Raw genomic sequence first — 15,040 nt, 5'->3', positions numbered from 1 at the left:
CAGTTTAAAATCAGAGGCAAAATGGATACAGAAAATCTGTCAGATTGTGGCGGTTTCTTTCCCGTCTGAATAATCTCTCCTTCACTTTTGTGACTTCAGTTGTTTTCAGTACTACAAGAATTAGAACATTTCTTGTTGAAATATGATCTGGCCACTAATCCTTAGTATTACTGAGCACGTCTCTATCCTCCTGATGTCAGCAGGAGTCCTACATCCTCGCCATTCCTCAGCTAAACTCTTCATTCCTGTCTGGCAGAACCATGAAAAGTGACTTCTGTCCCTAATGAATCTGGAAACTTGCTATTTTCTTTCTTGGTTTGCTGAGAGGTGTTTTTGGACCAAACCCACCAATGTTATTAAGCACCTATTTTCTCACTGCTTTCAGTGGAGAGAAAGGCACTTACATAGAAGAGGCAATTAAACACCTCTGCACACTCATTCAGACTAGAGAAGTGATGGAAGGCTTCAGACACACCTGGGCTCTGCCACCCAGCCAGGTAAAGGGATGGAACCTTCTGTGTCCCTGTTATTGGGCAATTTGGGCAAAGAGAGAAAAGCAGTTTGCTCACAGTGACTGTAAGCCTGCAGAATACAGAACCTGTATCTTTCAAACCCAGGTGCTTAAACCTCATAATTCAATTTTCCCTTGATGTACAGCCTGACATATCTTTTCAGTCACTTCCTCTGCACACGAGAACTGACCTTTTATCATTTTTAGTTGTAAATCAGAGGGTGACGTTAAATGCTCAGGGTGGTTCTCTATAAAGTGATTGTTTCACTGCTCTACACTGCTATAATTTGCCCCATCCATCCAAATACATGTCTTCCTTTAATGAAATGAATACTTTTGTCAGTTTATGTTGCTTCAGCTTTCACTCAGAATATGCTTGCTTCTGTGTGGCATGTTAGTATTCTCTTAAGAATTTATATAAGCATATATAAATATACAAGCATATTCACATACAGAAAAAGAAAGAAAGTGTAATTGCAACTTTCAGGTAAAACACATAGAATATTTTGGCAGGCATTTGAACATTGATTTTTGTAAAATATTCAGAAAATACTCATGTTAACAACGATTTTAAAAATTGCTCTCTGGAGGGAGTTGATAGATGCTACAAGCTACAAATGGATTCATTTGAAAACTGTATCTCCCTGTTATACAGGGAAACCTTATTAAATACCTTCAACAGGAACACAGAAAAAAAAAATTGGAGATCTATTGTACAACAAACAGCAATGGTAACTTTTCAGTATGCTTTACTCAGTTCTTTTTGCAAGGCAATGCTGTCTCCTTAGATCAGAGCAAATGGTCGTTGTTTTTCCTCTTTCCTCTGTTTACTGGGAGTCATATGTTCCTGGCTGGAAGGTCCTTCTGGCACGAAGAATCCCTTTAAAACCCTATTTGAGCTCTGAAATAGGATGAAGGTGATGCTTCATGTTTTTGTCAGCTCTCCATGCTTGTTGTTTTTCTTGTTCATCCTTGCAGTTCCTGACAGATAAATTTTAGGAGGCAGAGAGAACATAATGAAATATTTGCTATTCTTCATGAAACATCTGGCAGGGCTTTGGCAAGGGAATTAGCAAGAGTTGCCACTTTTATATGCAGTAGCTGACATTTTTTGTTGTCCTTAACGGAGTCCAAAGCATATGCAAATCAGCTGTGTAATGAGTGAGGCTAAGCAAGGTTTTGGCTTTGGTTCCATATGGTGTTAAAAACATAATTGATCAGAATGTTTTGAAATATATTGAACACAAGTGTTCAGATTTGTTTTATCTGAATCTCATTATGTCAGAGAAGAGATTTAGGATGAGGGCAGAAGCTGAAGTTTAAAGCTGGATCTATTATTGGTTATTTATGATCACACATACTTCATCAGATGTTTCTGCTATAAACCGCACTTCAAGTTGCTTTAAAGGCAAAATAAATTTATCTGACCTTGCCTTTGTTGCCTTTCATTCTTACGGGTTCCTATGGGTACATACACAGAGTCTGTCTTTCTCTGCATCACTCTGTCTATCTGTCTGTCTCTCTTTTTCTTTCCTAACTATAATATCGACTAAACAAGCCTGGAACCTCTTAGCCTTCAGTGCTTTGCTATCATGTTGTCCTTAACTGTTTTCAGTGTACTCCAGAAACTGTTTTCTGTGACCCTTAAGCTGAGATTTGCCGTAAGCCTTTCCTTAAAAGCAGAACTGAGTGGTAAAACAGCTGTTGAACACCCTTGTGGTGCCACAGCCTTTCCCCTCTGGGTGCTCCAGAACAAGAATCATTCTCTTTACCAGAGCTGAATACTTTTAGTCCCAGTTGTTGTTTACCCATTTGAAGCATGTGATTGGGAAAGAAAAAGATCTATGCACAGGGGTTTCTGTAATGCTTTAAGAGGTACAAGAATGAGTCAGGTTCATGTGGAATAGGAACATGTCCTGATTTCCTTACTGAAAATCCAAGATCTTTTGCCACAGAGTCTTGCTTTAAGCTCTTCAATAGCTGATGATAACAGGATATTTTAGATAACCATTTCTGCCTGCCTCTTGACCATCCTAATATATCTCAAGTCCTACCCAGATGGTCTAATTTCCCCTGCAAGTGACCTCCTGCTTTATCAACACTCACCTGAAGACTGGAGTAAAAGAACTGGCTTGCTCTGGTCACAGCCAGCTCTTTCCCTGAGGTTACTTCCACTTGAATGCAATACCATCAAGGTTCAGTGATCACCTATTGTTATCTCTCAGGTAGCTGTAGGATTATCTCCTGAGACCTCCTGTGTCTTGTAATGAAAACTGTGCTCTGGATACAGAGCAAACCATATAACTGTGGGTGTATGTCAGTGTGTGGGTGTCTGAGCGTGAGTGTATACATGTATCTATTATTTATGTGCCTTTAAGGAAAGATATGTAAGTGATGGTGATCTACTTTAGGTGCTTGTTTTGACACATTTACATGTTTATATACACATACATATACACATCTGTCATAGATTCACTGAAACATCAGAGTGGATAACAGCTAAATAAAGATTTTCATGAAGAAAAGCTAGTAGCAACCAAGAGGTTTCTTTTTCCTCCAAGGGATACAGTGATTGGAATTTAGTCATTTACAGCATTTATCAGTTCAGTCAAGTAATTAAGTATATATCTGTCATCTGCCATGCAAACAAACATTTGCATGCATAATTATCTGATCTAAAAAATACATAAACCATATATGTAACTACAGACTAGACTTGTCTTGGCCATCTTAAAACATTTTACTTTCAAAATCCAAAATCCTTTAAGTTGCTCAGGGAGAACTAAGGGATATATACATATGAAACTTGGACATTTGAAATTAATAATATAAAACAGATAGATTGAGTCAGTGGAATTATAAGAAAGAGCACCAAGGGAAACAAGAACCCAGGAGAACCTGCCTGTCTTTACCTTCTTTATCCTCAGCACTACAATATTTTAGCACCTAAGTCAAAATCTTTCCACATTTCTTTACCCCACACGTGCCAATATCTCAACTACTGGAAGCACCTAAAAGCAATTACAAAGATTCCAGTAATCTTCCTGTATTACTTGGGCTGGACTGCTAAATATCATCAGTAACATGGTTATCGTTTTGAGAAGAAATTGCTTGAGGTATAGACATTGTGAGAAAAACTCCCAAATGCTTTCAGAATCATATTTTCAGCAACTCTTTCATTATTCAGTATCTTAATGAGTTCTGGTAGTCTCAGTAAATACCTTCCCATACAAGAGGACTTGACTGCTCATATTTCCATGGGAAGCTTAAGCTGTAGAAGGCCAAAATGTTACCCTTTTTTGAAGCATTTGCTCTGATTCTTAAATTCTGACTAAATCCAATCCACTGATAGTGCTGCCTGGTGGATGGATATTATTCTGTTTATTTTACATCACTCATCTTTTATTTCCTATGTTTATACCTCATTTTTAATGAATATAACAGGATCACAATGGACCTGATTTCAAACCATCTACTGCTGGTTGCTTCATTGAAGCTGGCCATAAATTTCTGTTCAACATGAAACTGAAGCATCAAGCCAAAGGTAGAAAAATATACCAATGAGGTGTCTCACAGGTACTCATTAGATAAGAACCTCTAATTGATTTCAACAGCAAACACAGGTTAGGCTGCCTGCCTGCTGATCCAGAGCTGATGCTATGTGATATTGTTCCCTTAAGTAAACACCAACTTGTAGTGTAATATGGATCTGAAACCCAAGATTCGGCCTATGCTTTCCCAAGGTGCTCTAAACCAGGCTTAGTTTCCCAACAGTGCCTGAAAATATCACAAAAATATATCATATATACTTCTTTTAAAGGTCTTCGACTTACTTAAAATTTGTGTCCCAGGGCTTGAGCTCTAGTGTCCCATATATCAGACCAAATCTCAAGAAGACAGTGATGTACAGATATAAGCAGTCAGGTCCTAAGTTTTCTGCAGGGATATCTCACATTGCTGAGGCAGTAACACCAAAGCTGGTGCTGGATGCCAGTTTTTGGTGAATGAGCTATTCCCTCAACTTGTGCAGAGTGGCTGAACTCACTTGGTGTGACCGAATTGAACAGGTTTTGTGGTACGTCTGTGGGGATAAAGTCAGAGTTTTCTATGCTTATGCCCATGCTTAGGTTCACGTGTAACTAACTTCTCACCATAGTAGGTGGAAATTTTACTCAGTACTCTGGTTTAGCTTGTCAGTGGTGAAGAGAACAGCTGCTCTGGTCATGTTGTCCTTGTAAGGAGCAGATTTACAGGATCATTAATATTTTGTCCAAGCCAGGTAAGAGTGTCATCACAAAATGAAGTGAATATGCCAGTTCACAAATCTTTTCTAAAGTACCCATAGGATGGTGCTTTCCTGTGCTGAAATGTAAATGTATTTAAAGAAAAAAAAGAGACAAAACGTAAGAGACCTTCAACCTATCCTGTTGAAGGGTAAGATAAGAAGTGTTTGGGGTCTGCAGCAACTGCCATAGCTTCATTTCGTGGCTGACTTGTGTCTGTTCAAGTCAGTAGGTTTTATTAATGCTTACAAGCCTACAGCTATCAGACTGCTAAAGATGCAATGTTTTCCCTGCACTGATATATAGATTGGTTCTCCATTAGGAAGAAATTAATGATTGTTCATAAGACTGAATCCAGAGCCTCTGGCTTCTCAACAGCTTTTCCATCCTGCAAATCTAAAGATCATCTCATGTGCATTTTGTTGGTAAGCGTTAGAAACACACCTGGATTTGAACTGTCTGGAATCCAGGAATGTACCCTTCAATTGGGAGAAAAATGTCTTCTTGTCCTCTATGCAGACTTTCACAGAAAGATCAAAGCTGTCCCAACGACGTGGTGCAATTCAATTAAGTGAAGTTCTTCAAGGCTTTTCCATTTCCCAACCACATGTAATGAGGAGTGTGTACCCAACACCTGCCCTGCTCTTACAGCAGCATAAGCCATCTTCTCACCACTAAGGAGACTGAAACAGTCATTCTTGAAAAGACTAACATTTTATGCCAGATGCAAGTAAAATGCTGTCCAGGGCTAAATTGTTGCAAGCCTGAATGAACATTAGGGGACAGTATTGGCCAGGAGTCAGCCTGTTTCTTCCTCTTCATACTCTCCTTTTATTTACAGGTTGTCTTCCCTTCTCTCTAAATAAAATCCCATTTACTCCTTACTTATCTAACTAGTGCACCACACACCCGTTTCTAATCTGGCCAAATCAATTATAAATATTGCAGTCTACAATTAGCCTGGGAACTCCTGGAAAACTAATTAGTTAGAGCCTTAGCAATGAATTATACCTTTCTCTTGGCTATTTGCATCAGGAAATAAAAAAGGAAAAAACCAACCTACACTCAAAACAAGACCAAATATCTCTCAGCCACAGCAAACAGAATTCAAGGCCGTGTTTAATTATGTTCATATTGTTGGTGAAAGGATGGGCCATGGTGAAATGAAAGCCAGGGCACCTGGCATTGCCTTGGGCTTAGCCCGTATTTTCTCAGGAGGTGTTGAAAGATGCAAAAGTCCTTGGCAAAGAGTCTTTGGGAAGAGGAATCCCATGGGAATCTACAGAGTTCATATCATTAGTGTTTACTGTGTAGAAACAAAGAAGGTGAATGCAATAGTTCTTTCAGCTGGAGTCATCTTGCATGAGTACATAACTGATCCCCTCCCTTGGCCAGGTCAGGGACTAAATAGAGCTTTGTCTGGCATTTCTCAGGCAGGAGGGGTGCCAGGCTACTGTCTGGGGAGCTGCTGAATTGCAGGGATGAAATTAGAAAGTCATTACAAGGTGTGCAGCACACCTTGTAGCAACAGAATCCAGACACAAAGGGCAAACTAAAGTCCTTCCTTGTTGGCATCTTGTTGCTGCAGTGTGTTTCTTACAGTTGTAATTACCTGAAAGCATCATAGTTGTTTCATCTGTGTCCTAAAATACTACTTTATGAAGCAATTAAAGGCAGAATTGTACTCTGGGATTACTGCAAAAACGTCTGCTTAAGGTTCATTTTAGATTCATTACAAGCCTTCAGAAGCAGTGCTCCTGCTTTTAATAAAACATATGGTTTCCTCAAAAGCAAAACTGTGCAAGATCACACACCCTTTTAGATTTGGTGACGTAGGTGGAATTTTAATGTCAAAAAAACCCAGAAGGGCCAGGCAATCCCAATTCACTGCAGAGATGGCAGTGTATCTTTAAAAACTGCAGGACACTTTACTTGCCAGCACATATATAACTGTTCATACAATAGGTAAAACTTCTTTGGAAAAGAATGAGCAATTCCTCTTCTGCACAAGTGATAACTATGGTCAGGGAACTTTCTGGGGTCTCCAGTTCCTGCTTGGGGAAAAAGGGGACCCTTCTTTCAGGTGAATGCTGTAACTACTGAGAACTTGACCTGTTTAGATCAGACATGAATCTTTTTTCTGTTTTTTATTCTCACACAAAAATGTCTGATCCCTTGAAAAGTTTCAATAAAGCCATTTTCTGCCTTATTTAGTCTATGAACTGTATTAAAGATGTGCTTGGCTCGTTATACACAGCCACATCCCTGATTTGGGCAGCTTCCAAGGGATTGGGACATACCATGATGGAGAAAAGATTTAAGGCAAGGAGAAAGTAGGGTTACAGACAGGGTGATTATGCAGCATGCTACTGGGGTGTTATTTTTCACTGCAGAGAGAAGCTGAGGACATATTTGCTTGTTTGTTGATACATTCTTCAGAGAGAATAATTGGTGCATCCATGACCAGCAGTGGTCCCCAGACTCAGCTTTTTCCTCCTTTTTGTGTGAAGCATTTAACCATCCCCCACTTCCCCCCCTTCTAGTTTTGCTCTGGAAAGGCTGCAACAAATTTCAAAAGAGAGAGAGGAGCAATATGAGAAAAAAAGAAAATGCTCCACTTCCTTCTTTAAGGCACTGCAACTGTGAGGCCTGTCAAGTGAAGGACAAGCAGAAACCCTGAACAATAGTCACAGACCCCCTAAGAGGGACAGTTGTCAGCATCCATTCTTTCCAGCAGAAAAAAATAAAACATGCTCTATTTTGAGGCAGCCAGCAGAACACAGAGAGTGAGTGACCTGCCACGAGAGCAAAATGCAACCGAAAAATCTGGAGAAATTACTTAGGAAAGCTCTAGTTCTCTCCATGCCCTGGAAGTGTATGTACAAGTGAAGGAGAATTATGTATGGAAGAGAGATCACCACTTATCCTCATGTACAGCATGTAGCCATAGTTTATCAAACACAACTACAGCCTGTCTTTTCTGAAGTGTGGCTCAGCAGGATGGCTGACTTGCAAGGTTTCTGTCCAGCTGTGACCTAACAGGTGGGCTGACTCAGAATGAGAGGTCGGCAGTAGGCACCTAAAAGAAGTGGTTTCCATTCATACCACAGAGTTCCAGTTATACTGACATGTAAGGAAGGACTGGACTCCCTTCTCCTTCTCCTCCTGTTAAGTCAGGAGAAAAACCCAGAATTATTTTACAAGGTACCAGAACTTGCTAGCTTTCCAAAACCAAGCAAACAAAAAAACACACCCATGTAGAAAAGGAGAACTAATTAAGATTAAGTCATATCTGAATAAATATGCAAATTAAAAATCAAAACAAAGAAATTCTATGTATCACATCATGAAGTTGCAAATTGCTGTTGTGGCTCCCATCGGCTGGAATAGATGAGGGCTACGAGGCCATAGGTTTTGAAGATCAACCACATGTTTTATTGTGATAGCTGGGGGACTCTTGGCTGTAGGTATGTTACTTGCCTTCCCCCCACCTCTTCTGTACTGCATTCACGTTCAGTGGTATTCATAGACTATATTTGTCTTGGAGTTCTCTAATGTAGTGTCATTGGTTTTCCTCTTTGTTTACCTTCTGTAAGACAACATCATTATTCTTTGGTAAATCTGTTTCATATCCCCTGGGTTGTTTTTTTTTTGTTTGTTTGTTTGTTTCTTTCTCTTTTTTTTTTTTTTTTTTTGAAGAGGGTGGGGGTGAGGAGGGCAAGTGAATTCTTTTGCAGCTTTTAAAAATCAGATTAAAAACAAATGAACAAACAAAAAACCACCAATACTCTCTTGGAAAAGAAAGCAATAGTCTAGATGCTGGAGAAACCACTACTCTGGTCAGTACTAACTGGCTTGCTCGTTCGCTGTCACAGAAAAGGAGCAAAAGTCAGAACAAATTAGGAGGAAAGTCTTCTTCCCTGACCTCTAAACAGGGTCTAAGCACATCCTCACTTGTGGAGAACCTCTCCCTGCAGTGTATCTCCCCACTGTTGAGTTGTCATGGCCTTGGTGTGTCCAATGTATGCAGGCAACAAGGGAGAGTTTTGATATCCATTACAAAGGTTTTATGCATAAATACTTGCTTCCTAAAGATGGTCTCTTCATTCTTCAATGTAAAGAAATGGCAGTTTTTTATGCTTTTTGTCTTTCATTCTCGTTTGTTGTCTTCCAGATTTCCCTTCCATAGCAAAGTGTTTGTGTGGTAGAAGTAATTTTCCCCTTTTTCTCATAAATAAAGTCCTAAAATCGTTTAAGTTATTGAAAAATTTAGAATATCCTGTTATTGGGCTTCCCAGATTTAAGAAATAATAGGGACTTCTTTTTTTTTTTATTGTTGTCCCATTGATGCAAATGTTTGACCTATAGTTCCTAGGTTGCAAACTGTTCCATCTGTAAAATATTAGTGAGCTGAGTAGCATCTATGTTCTGTCCCAATGGCATTAGCAGCTCCTTCAAAATGTGCAAGTGCAATATTGAAAGTAGGTATGCTTTGGATCTTTTTGATTGCAAAGTTGCAAGAGCAGAACTTATAAATGAAAACTCTGGTTCCCCTGAGTTTAGTCAGCTTTGAACCTTATCATAGGTACTCAGTGTCAAGGTAACTCATGCCATGCCTGCATATGAAAAATAAAAGAAGAAATCAAACCCACTGGTCAGACTCAGTTGGGACCACTGCTGTTGCTGCTTGTGCTGGGAGGATTGTCCTAGTTTGTTTGTTTTGTTTCATGTCACATCCTCATTTTTAGTATGAGTTCCTCCTGACCCAGATTTCTGAGCAGACTAAGTAGAGCCAGAAACTGTAAAAGTGCATAATTATTCTTTTATTTATTTTTAAGCTGTACGGCTCTATTAAGCTTTCAGAAAATCTTTTATACCCAGCCTTTGAAGTAAACTAACCCAGAGATCAGCAAGAGAAGAAGTGGGTTAACACTGCTTGTTTCTGCTTGCAGAATAGTCTGTATACAGTTAAGATCTGGAGTCTGAGCTAGGAAAATCTTACTCCTTTTTTGGAGAGCAGGAGAGGAGGGATCAATACATCCAAAAGCAATACTTTACACCTTTGGTATGTTCTGAAACCTCAGATGCTGACACTGCTGTGAAACAGCTGAGAGCTGGAAGACTATTCTGGTTACTGACATGTAAATGAGCAGACCACACATTAAAGCTGTGTATGCTCCATCTGCTAAGCCATTTATTCTTCCCAGGTCGGGACAAATTAGAAACTCTGGCCCAGAGGTGGGATATTATTATTCCTTTCCCAGTCTCCCAAAGCAGTACATTCCCCTGCTTTGAGTCTGATTGAAAACATTGACCTGGAGGTGACAAACACACTGTCTGTCCCCCTGATTCATCCAGACTCTGACCCAGGCAGCACTGAAATCACAGGCTTCTTTCTGGTCTCAAAAAATTACCCAATGGCAAGAGGCCAAGCTGGGGTAACCTACCTTTCTGAGAACCAGACAGTGTGACTGTGATATCCACTTAGAGTCTTTCCTCAGCCACTCAGGCTTGCCTCTGAATTTGGCCCTTCTTCAGCAAGTCATGCTGTCTCAGCCTTTCCATGCTTTTCCCCAAATACAACCACTCCTGGTGCTTCTGCCTTCTTTTGAGCCAGTGTACTTGAAGATCCAAGAGCCTTTGTTTTTTGCTCATGCTGCCTCTTGTTAGCAGTGCTCTGAGCTTGCACAGAACAGAAGGAAAAGATGCCAAAGCACTTCAACCACCTGGATTAATTAGGTCTTACACTAAATGTGGAACTACAGCGAGGTGGATGATGATTAAACCAGCAACCTTCTGGAAAGTGAATACCTTCTTCTCTGCTGTATTTCAGCTTCTGTAACCTTGTAAGTGCCTCAAGGCAAGAACGGTGTTGTCTGTATGTAAAGCACTCTGCTTCTGTATAAGCAATAGCAGTAATAGTGATAAGAAAAATAATGATTTTACTCCTGCGAGGTTGGTAAGTATCAGTCTTCATTTTACAGATGACGAAACAGACACAAAGACATACAGGAGCTTGCTTAGTGCCATCTCATCCCTTATTAACAGAGCCAGGATTGAACCTAGAAAACACATTTCCCTGTTACTTGCTCTTACCCCTGAGAACACTCCCTCTTTTGGTGACGTCCAGTCTCTCTTGTGATTTTTCTGCAGAAGGTGCAGCAACAGCAGCTTGGAGTCTGATGATGAACCTCCTTGTGTGGAAGAGATCGATTACAATACTGACACTATCTCTGATTGCGAAGAGGACTTCTCAGAGCTAGACCAAGAGATCCAGGAGCCCCTCTCGTGGGTGGAAGGCGAGAGAGAAGATGAGGGAGTGACCACAGGACAGACATGCAGCTCCAGGGCTCTAAGGGGGCTCTACATTTCCAGCCAGCCAGCCTCCAACAGTACAGCTCTTCCTCTGGGTTCAGCAGCGCTTGGGCTGTACAATGGGTTCAAGAGCAGCCCTGTGTGAACAAGGCTGTGACTTGCAGGGCAGCAAGCGAATGGGTCACTGCTCATGTTTACCTGTTTGCCAGCTTCAGCATCCTTCCCAGATGTGTTGCTTCAGTTCTGAATGGAAAAATGTGTGTTTGTGTAAGTTGTGTAAATACATCTTTTGGGAATGACTCCGTATGTGTACACCAGGCAGAGTGAGATGCCACTAGCCCAGATGGTACTATGTGAGTTCATCCTTTCCTAAATATAATCCCCAGTTTCCTGGATGCCTCTAGTATGAGGTTTCATCCAGACTGACCTAAGGAATGGTATGTTGAGACCAAGGAACCAGAGACAATTCTCCTTTTCCTGCATTAGGCCTTTGCCTTGAGAAGGGACAGTTACTGATGCCTTTTGCCAGAGCTCTCTGTTGCCATTCATTTCTCTTGAGCTGTAGAGCATGGATCTTATTTCTGTCTGATCAGAATTTTTACAATGTGTTCAACAGGTTGGGTCAGGCTTTGCGTGTTTCTGAGCTGGTTATATCTCAACAACAGCATAGGAAATCCAATGTGCCGTAGTAAGGAAAGCAGCAGTGACAATACATAGCAAACCTCTGGAAACCTGGGCTAAACTGACCAGTAGATTAGTCATGGTGGCAATATCCAAGAGTGAATTTAGCCCAGGCATCAATCAGAACAGTTTCTTTAATCCCCAAGTGGAGAAAAATTTGATTTCTCCTAAAATTGCCTTCAAACACATATCCCAGTTCCTGAGAATCCGTCACAGACTGAGAACCCACACATGTTCCCAGTATCCCTAAAGTATGAGATCACATCACTGCATCTCACACTTCACATTGCCTGAACTTCTCATGTGTCTTAGACTTGGCTGCTGCGAATGGGGAATTGTCCCAAATCCAAATGGAACTAACTGTATGATGCAAGAGGCTCACAACTCTGTCACTGCTTTGTGAGGCTCACAAAGGATGAACGTGTGTTGTAGCATTACAGCCTGCAAGGACTCCAGAGATTACCAGTGATGATTATTATTAATATTGATGCATGATTAAAAGCACCATGTCATCCTTCCATTTCTATGCTGTTTGTGGAGAGAATTCCTAGTGCAGAACAAGGTTCTCTCTCATGCGTTTCTGGACACCCTTCCTCAGACTACCTAGATGTATTTTTCGGCAGGAAACTATGCTTTAGACAAAAAGCTTCTTCCTATCCTCCTAGGTTTTAAATATCCACATATTTTAAAGTCTTCACTAGCACATAAGAGTTCCCTGTGTCTCTATTGTGATGCTCAAAAGACAAGCAGCTTGGGTCCTTAGAAGCTGAGCTTCTTAGCCCAAACTAATTCATTAGGTGTGGTGTGCGTCCCTGTACAGATGTCCTGTTCTGCTTGTTTTAGTGTGCAGCTTGTTGCACACAATATGGAAATTTTCATAAAAGGTTGGCTCACAGAAAGGGACAAAAAAGAGGTAAAATAGGTGTTCCCATTATAATAGTTTGTATAATACTGCTTCAAAACTTATTAATAAAAAACAATATATGTTCATATTTAGGTTAAAAATCCAGCATCTGTAGTCATGACAAAAACCTGACACTGTGCTAAGTCCTGACAGCAACATATACTGGCCATGCTGTGGGATCTTCAGCATTTGGAGCACCCTCAGGACACAGGGCAAAGAATACTGTTGTACATATATGTGTCTGTAAATGTGCCCATACACACCCATGCTACATTCTGTACCAATGCTCTGCCACAACAGCAGCTGAATGGTGCTTACTGAGGCTAACCAATGGTACACTCTATGCAAAGGAATAAAAATCTTCTTAAATCAGCATTTTTCCTAATGAGACACCAATATTTTGGCTATAACTTTCTAGCTGTTTCATTCTGAATGTTCTAAGATAGGGAGAATTGAGTTTAGTGGGAATATTCTGCCCTGGTCAATGAACTGCACAAGAGTTGTCCTAATATAATAGAGGTGTATCTTCCATGTGTGTTAGGAGCCAAATGTGTATGAGCAGTACCACTGTTCCAGAGACCCCTGTGCTAGGAGCTGCAGGAGGCAGAGAGATGACAAAGGCCCTTAGGATGTTTTCAGGGTCTGGGATCCAAGTGCAGCAGCAGAGCTGGGAGCAAAGTGTCCCCGCACATCAACCACACCTGCTTAAGTGCTGCTGTGCAGTATGAAAAGCCTGGCCAATCTCTTGTCCATGGCAGCATCCCATGTCTGTGCCAAACAACTTGTCAGCAAGTAGTGAGGGTGCTGCAGAAGGCGCTGGCCACATGAACCCTGTGGCCCAAGGGTGCTCAGCCTCCTGCTGAAGAAGTGGGAGAGCTGGGTGACCAACCACTTGGGAATGGCACCTGGAAACCTGCGGGAGAAGAAGTTTTGTGGGCTGCCTCATTTCTTCCAGGAACTTCTACAGGGAGCAGATGCTCCTCTTCTTTTAACAGACCTCTAGAGGTCAGGAGAACGCCTCCATGTGCGCCGCGCACTCCACGCTATTAAAATTCTCCCTGAGTCATGGTAATTAAGCAGAACTAGGCTCTGCACAGAGGAACGGAAGTGCATTGACTTTAATAAAACAGAGTGTAAAACAACTTTAGATTAACTCCAGCCTTGTTTATTCTTGCACACTTGTAATTCTGGTTTGGTGTTGCCCCAGTGAATGAAGCCGTTGTCCTCCGCGCTGAGGCATGTCACCTCACTTCAGCCTGCTAAGTGCTGAGCAGTGAGGCCAGTGCCTTTTCCTGCTGTCGCTAGCTAATCCCAAAGAATTTGGAAACAGCCGATGGAGAAAGGGAGGGAGGAGGGGGAAGTTGCCCTGCTCCCCACCGTTTTGTCGTTCCTCAAGTGTCAGCAAGGCTGTCAGGTTGAGACTCAAGCCAAATATTTCCATAATGACCAGAAGAGGTGGTGTCTTAGAGGCACTTGCCTCGTCCCCACTGCTGCAGCAGTTTTGGGCTTCTGCCAGGCACATTAACTTTTTTTACTGATGCCTTTTGTCTCACTGACTCTCTTAGTGGCTGTGAATAGATGCACCCTCCTTCCTCCCCCCCGTGGTTTACATGACATGGGTAGAAGATGCAGCGCTGAGCCCTGCACTACACTGCAGCCTCTGTCTCAGCCCCTCACCAGCTCTCAGGCTGCCTGGCCACAATCGCCCTTTCCTGTCAGAGACGATCCAAGGATGACTTGCCAGTGTCTAGTGAAATACATGTGTGTGTAAACCTCTAGGCTAAAAAATAAATAATTAAACAATATAAAGAAAAAATAATCAAGTCAGCAAACTGAAGGAAGAACAAAATCTAATTAGTTTTATCTGCTGTTTGTTATGAGTCTGTCAGAGTGCTCTATCCCCTAGTTTTACAGCACTCTGGAAAATAACAGTGATAATAATAATAAACAACCATGCACTGAGTTGTTTTTGAAGCAGGCAGAAAGGAGATTAAGGAGGGGGGAAAGACAGCAGCCCTGCTCCTCCACTGCTTCTCTCCTCCTGCCAAATAGCAGAGATGTGGGTGATAGTGCTATCTCCTGTCTTATCTGTCCTTGGACAAGATCCACTGCCCCTTTTCCATCCCTTGGAGATGGAAAGCATGAGTCGGCGACTGCTTGGTAGCAATTTGGGACACTCACATTGTATTTCTTGCTCTGCCACAAATCTCTTATATGCTCTTGACCAAGTTGTTTTTGCTTCCAGTCTCCATTTCGATGTGAGGTACAAACAAGGCTTTGATTCCTCATGGAAAATACAGTAGTGAAAGTAGGTGTGTGTTTTTGGAGGAAGAAGTGGATAAAATA

General features: G+C 41.4%; 1 protein-coding gene across 1 annotated transcript in view; it reads left to right on the top strand.

Moving 5' to 3' along the window:
- Positions 1-13,836, top strand: part of AGBL1 (AGBL carboxypeptidase 1) — a 286,378-nt gene extending 272,542 nt beyond the window's left edge. Inside the window, exon 23 of the mRNA XM_064669024.1 lies at positions 10,948-13,836. Within this exon, the coding sequence (XP_064525094.1) occupies positions 10,948-11,254 (307 nt within the window). The 3' untranslated portion in view covers positions 11,255-13,836. The remainder of the gene's footprint in view (positions 1-10,947) is intronic.
- The last annotated feature ends 1,204 nt before the right edge of the window (positions 13,837-15,040 follow it).

This window comes from Pseudopipra pipra, chromosome 12 (assembly GCF_036250125.1).
Source record: "Pseudopipra pipra isolate bDixPip1 chromosome 12, bDixPip1.hap1, whole genome shotgun sequence".
Classification (NCBI taxonomy): Eukaryota; Metazoa; Chordata; class Aves; order Passeriformes; family Pipridae; genus Pseudopipra; species Pseudopipra pipra.
This window is presented reverse-complemented; position numbering and strand designations above follow the sequence as displayed.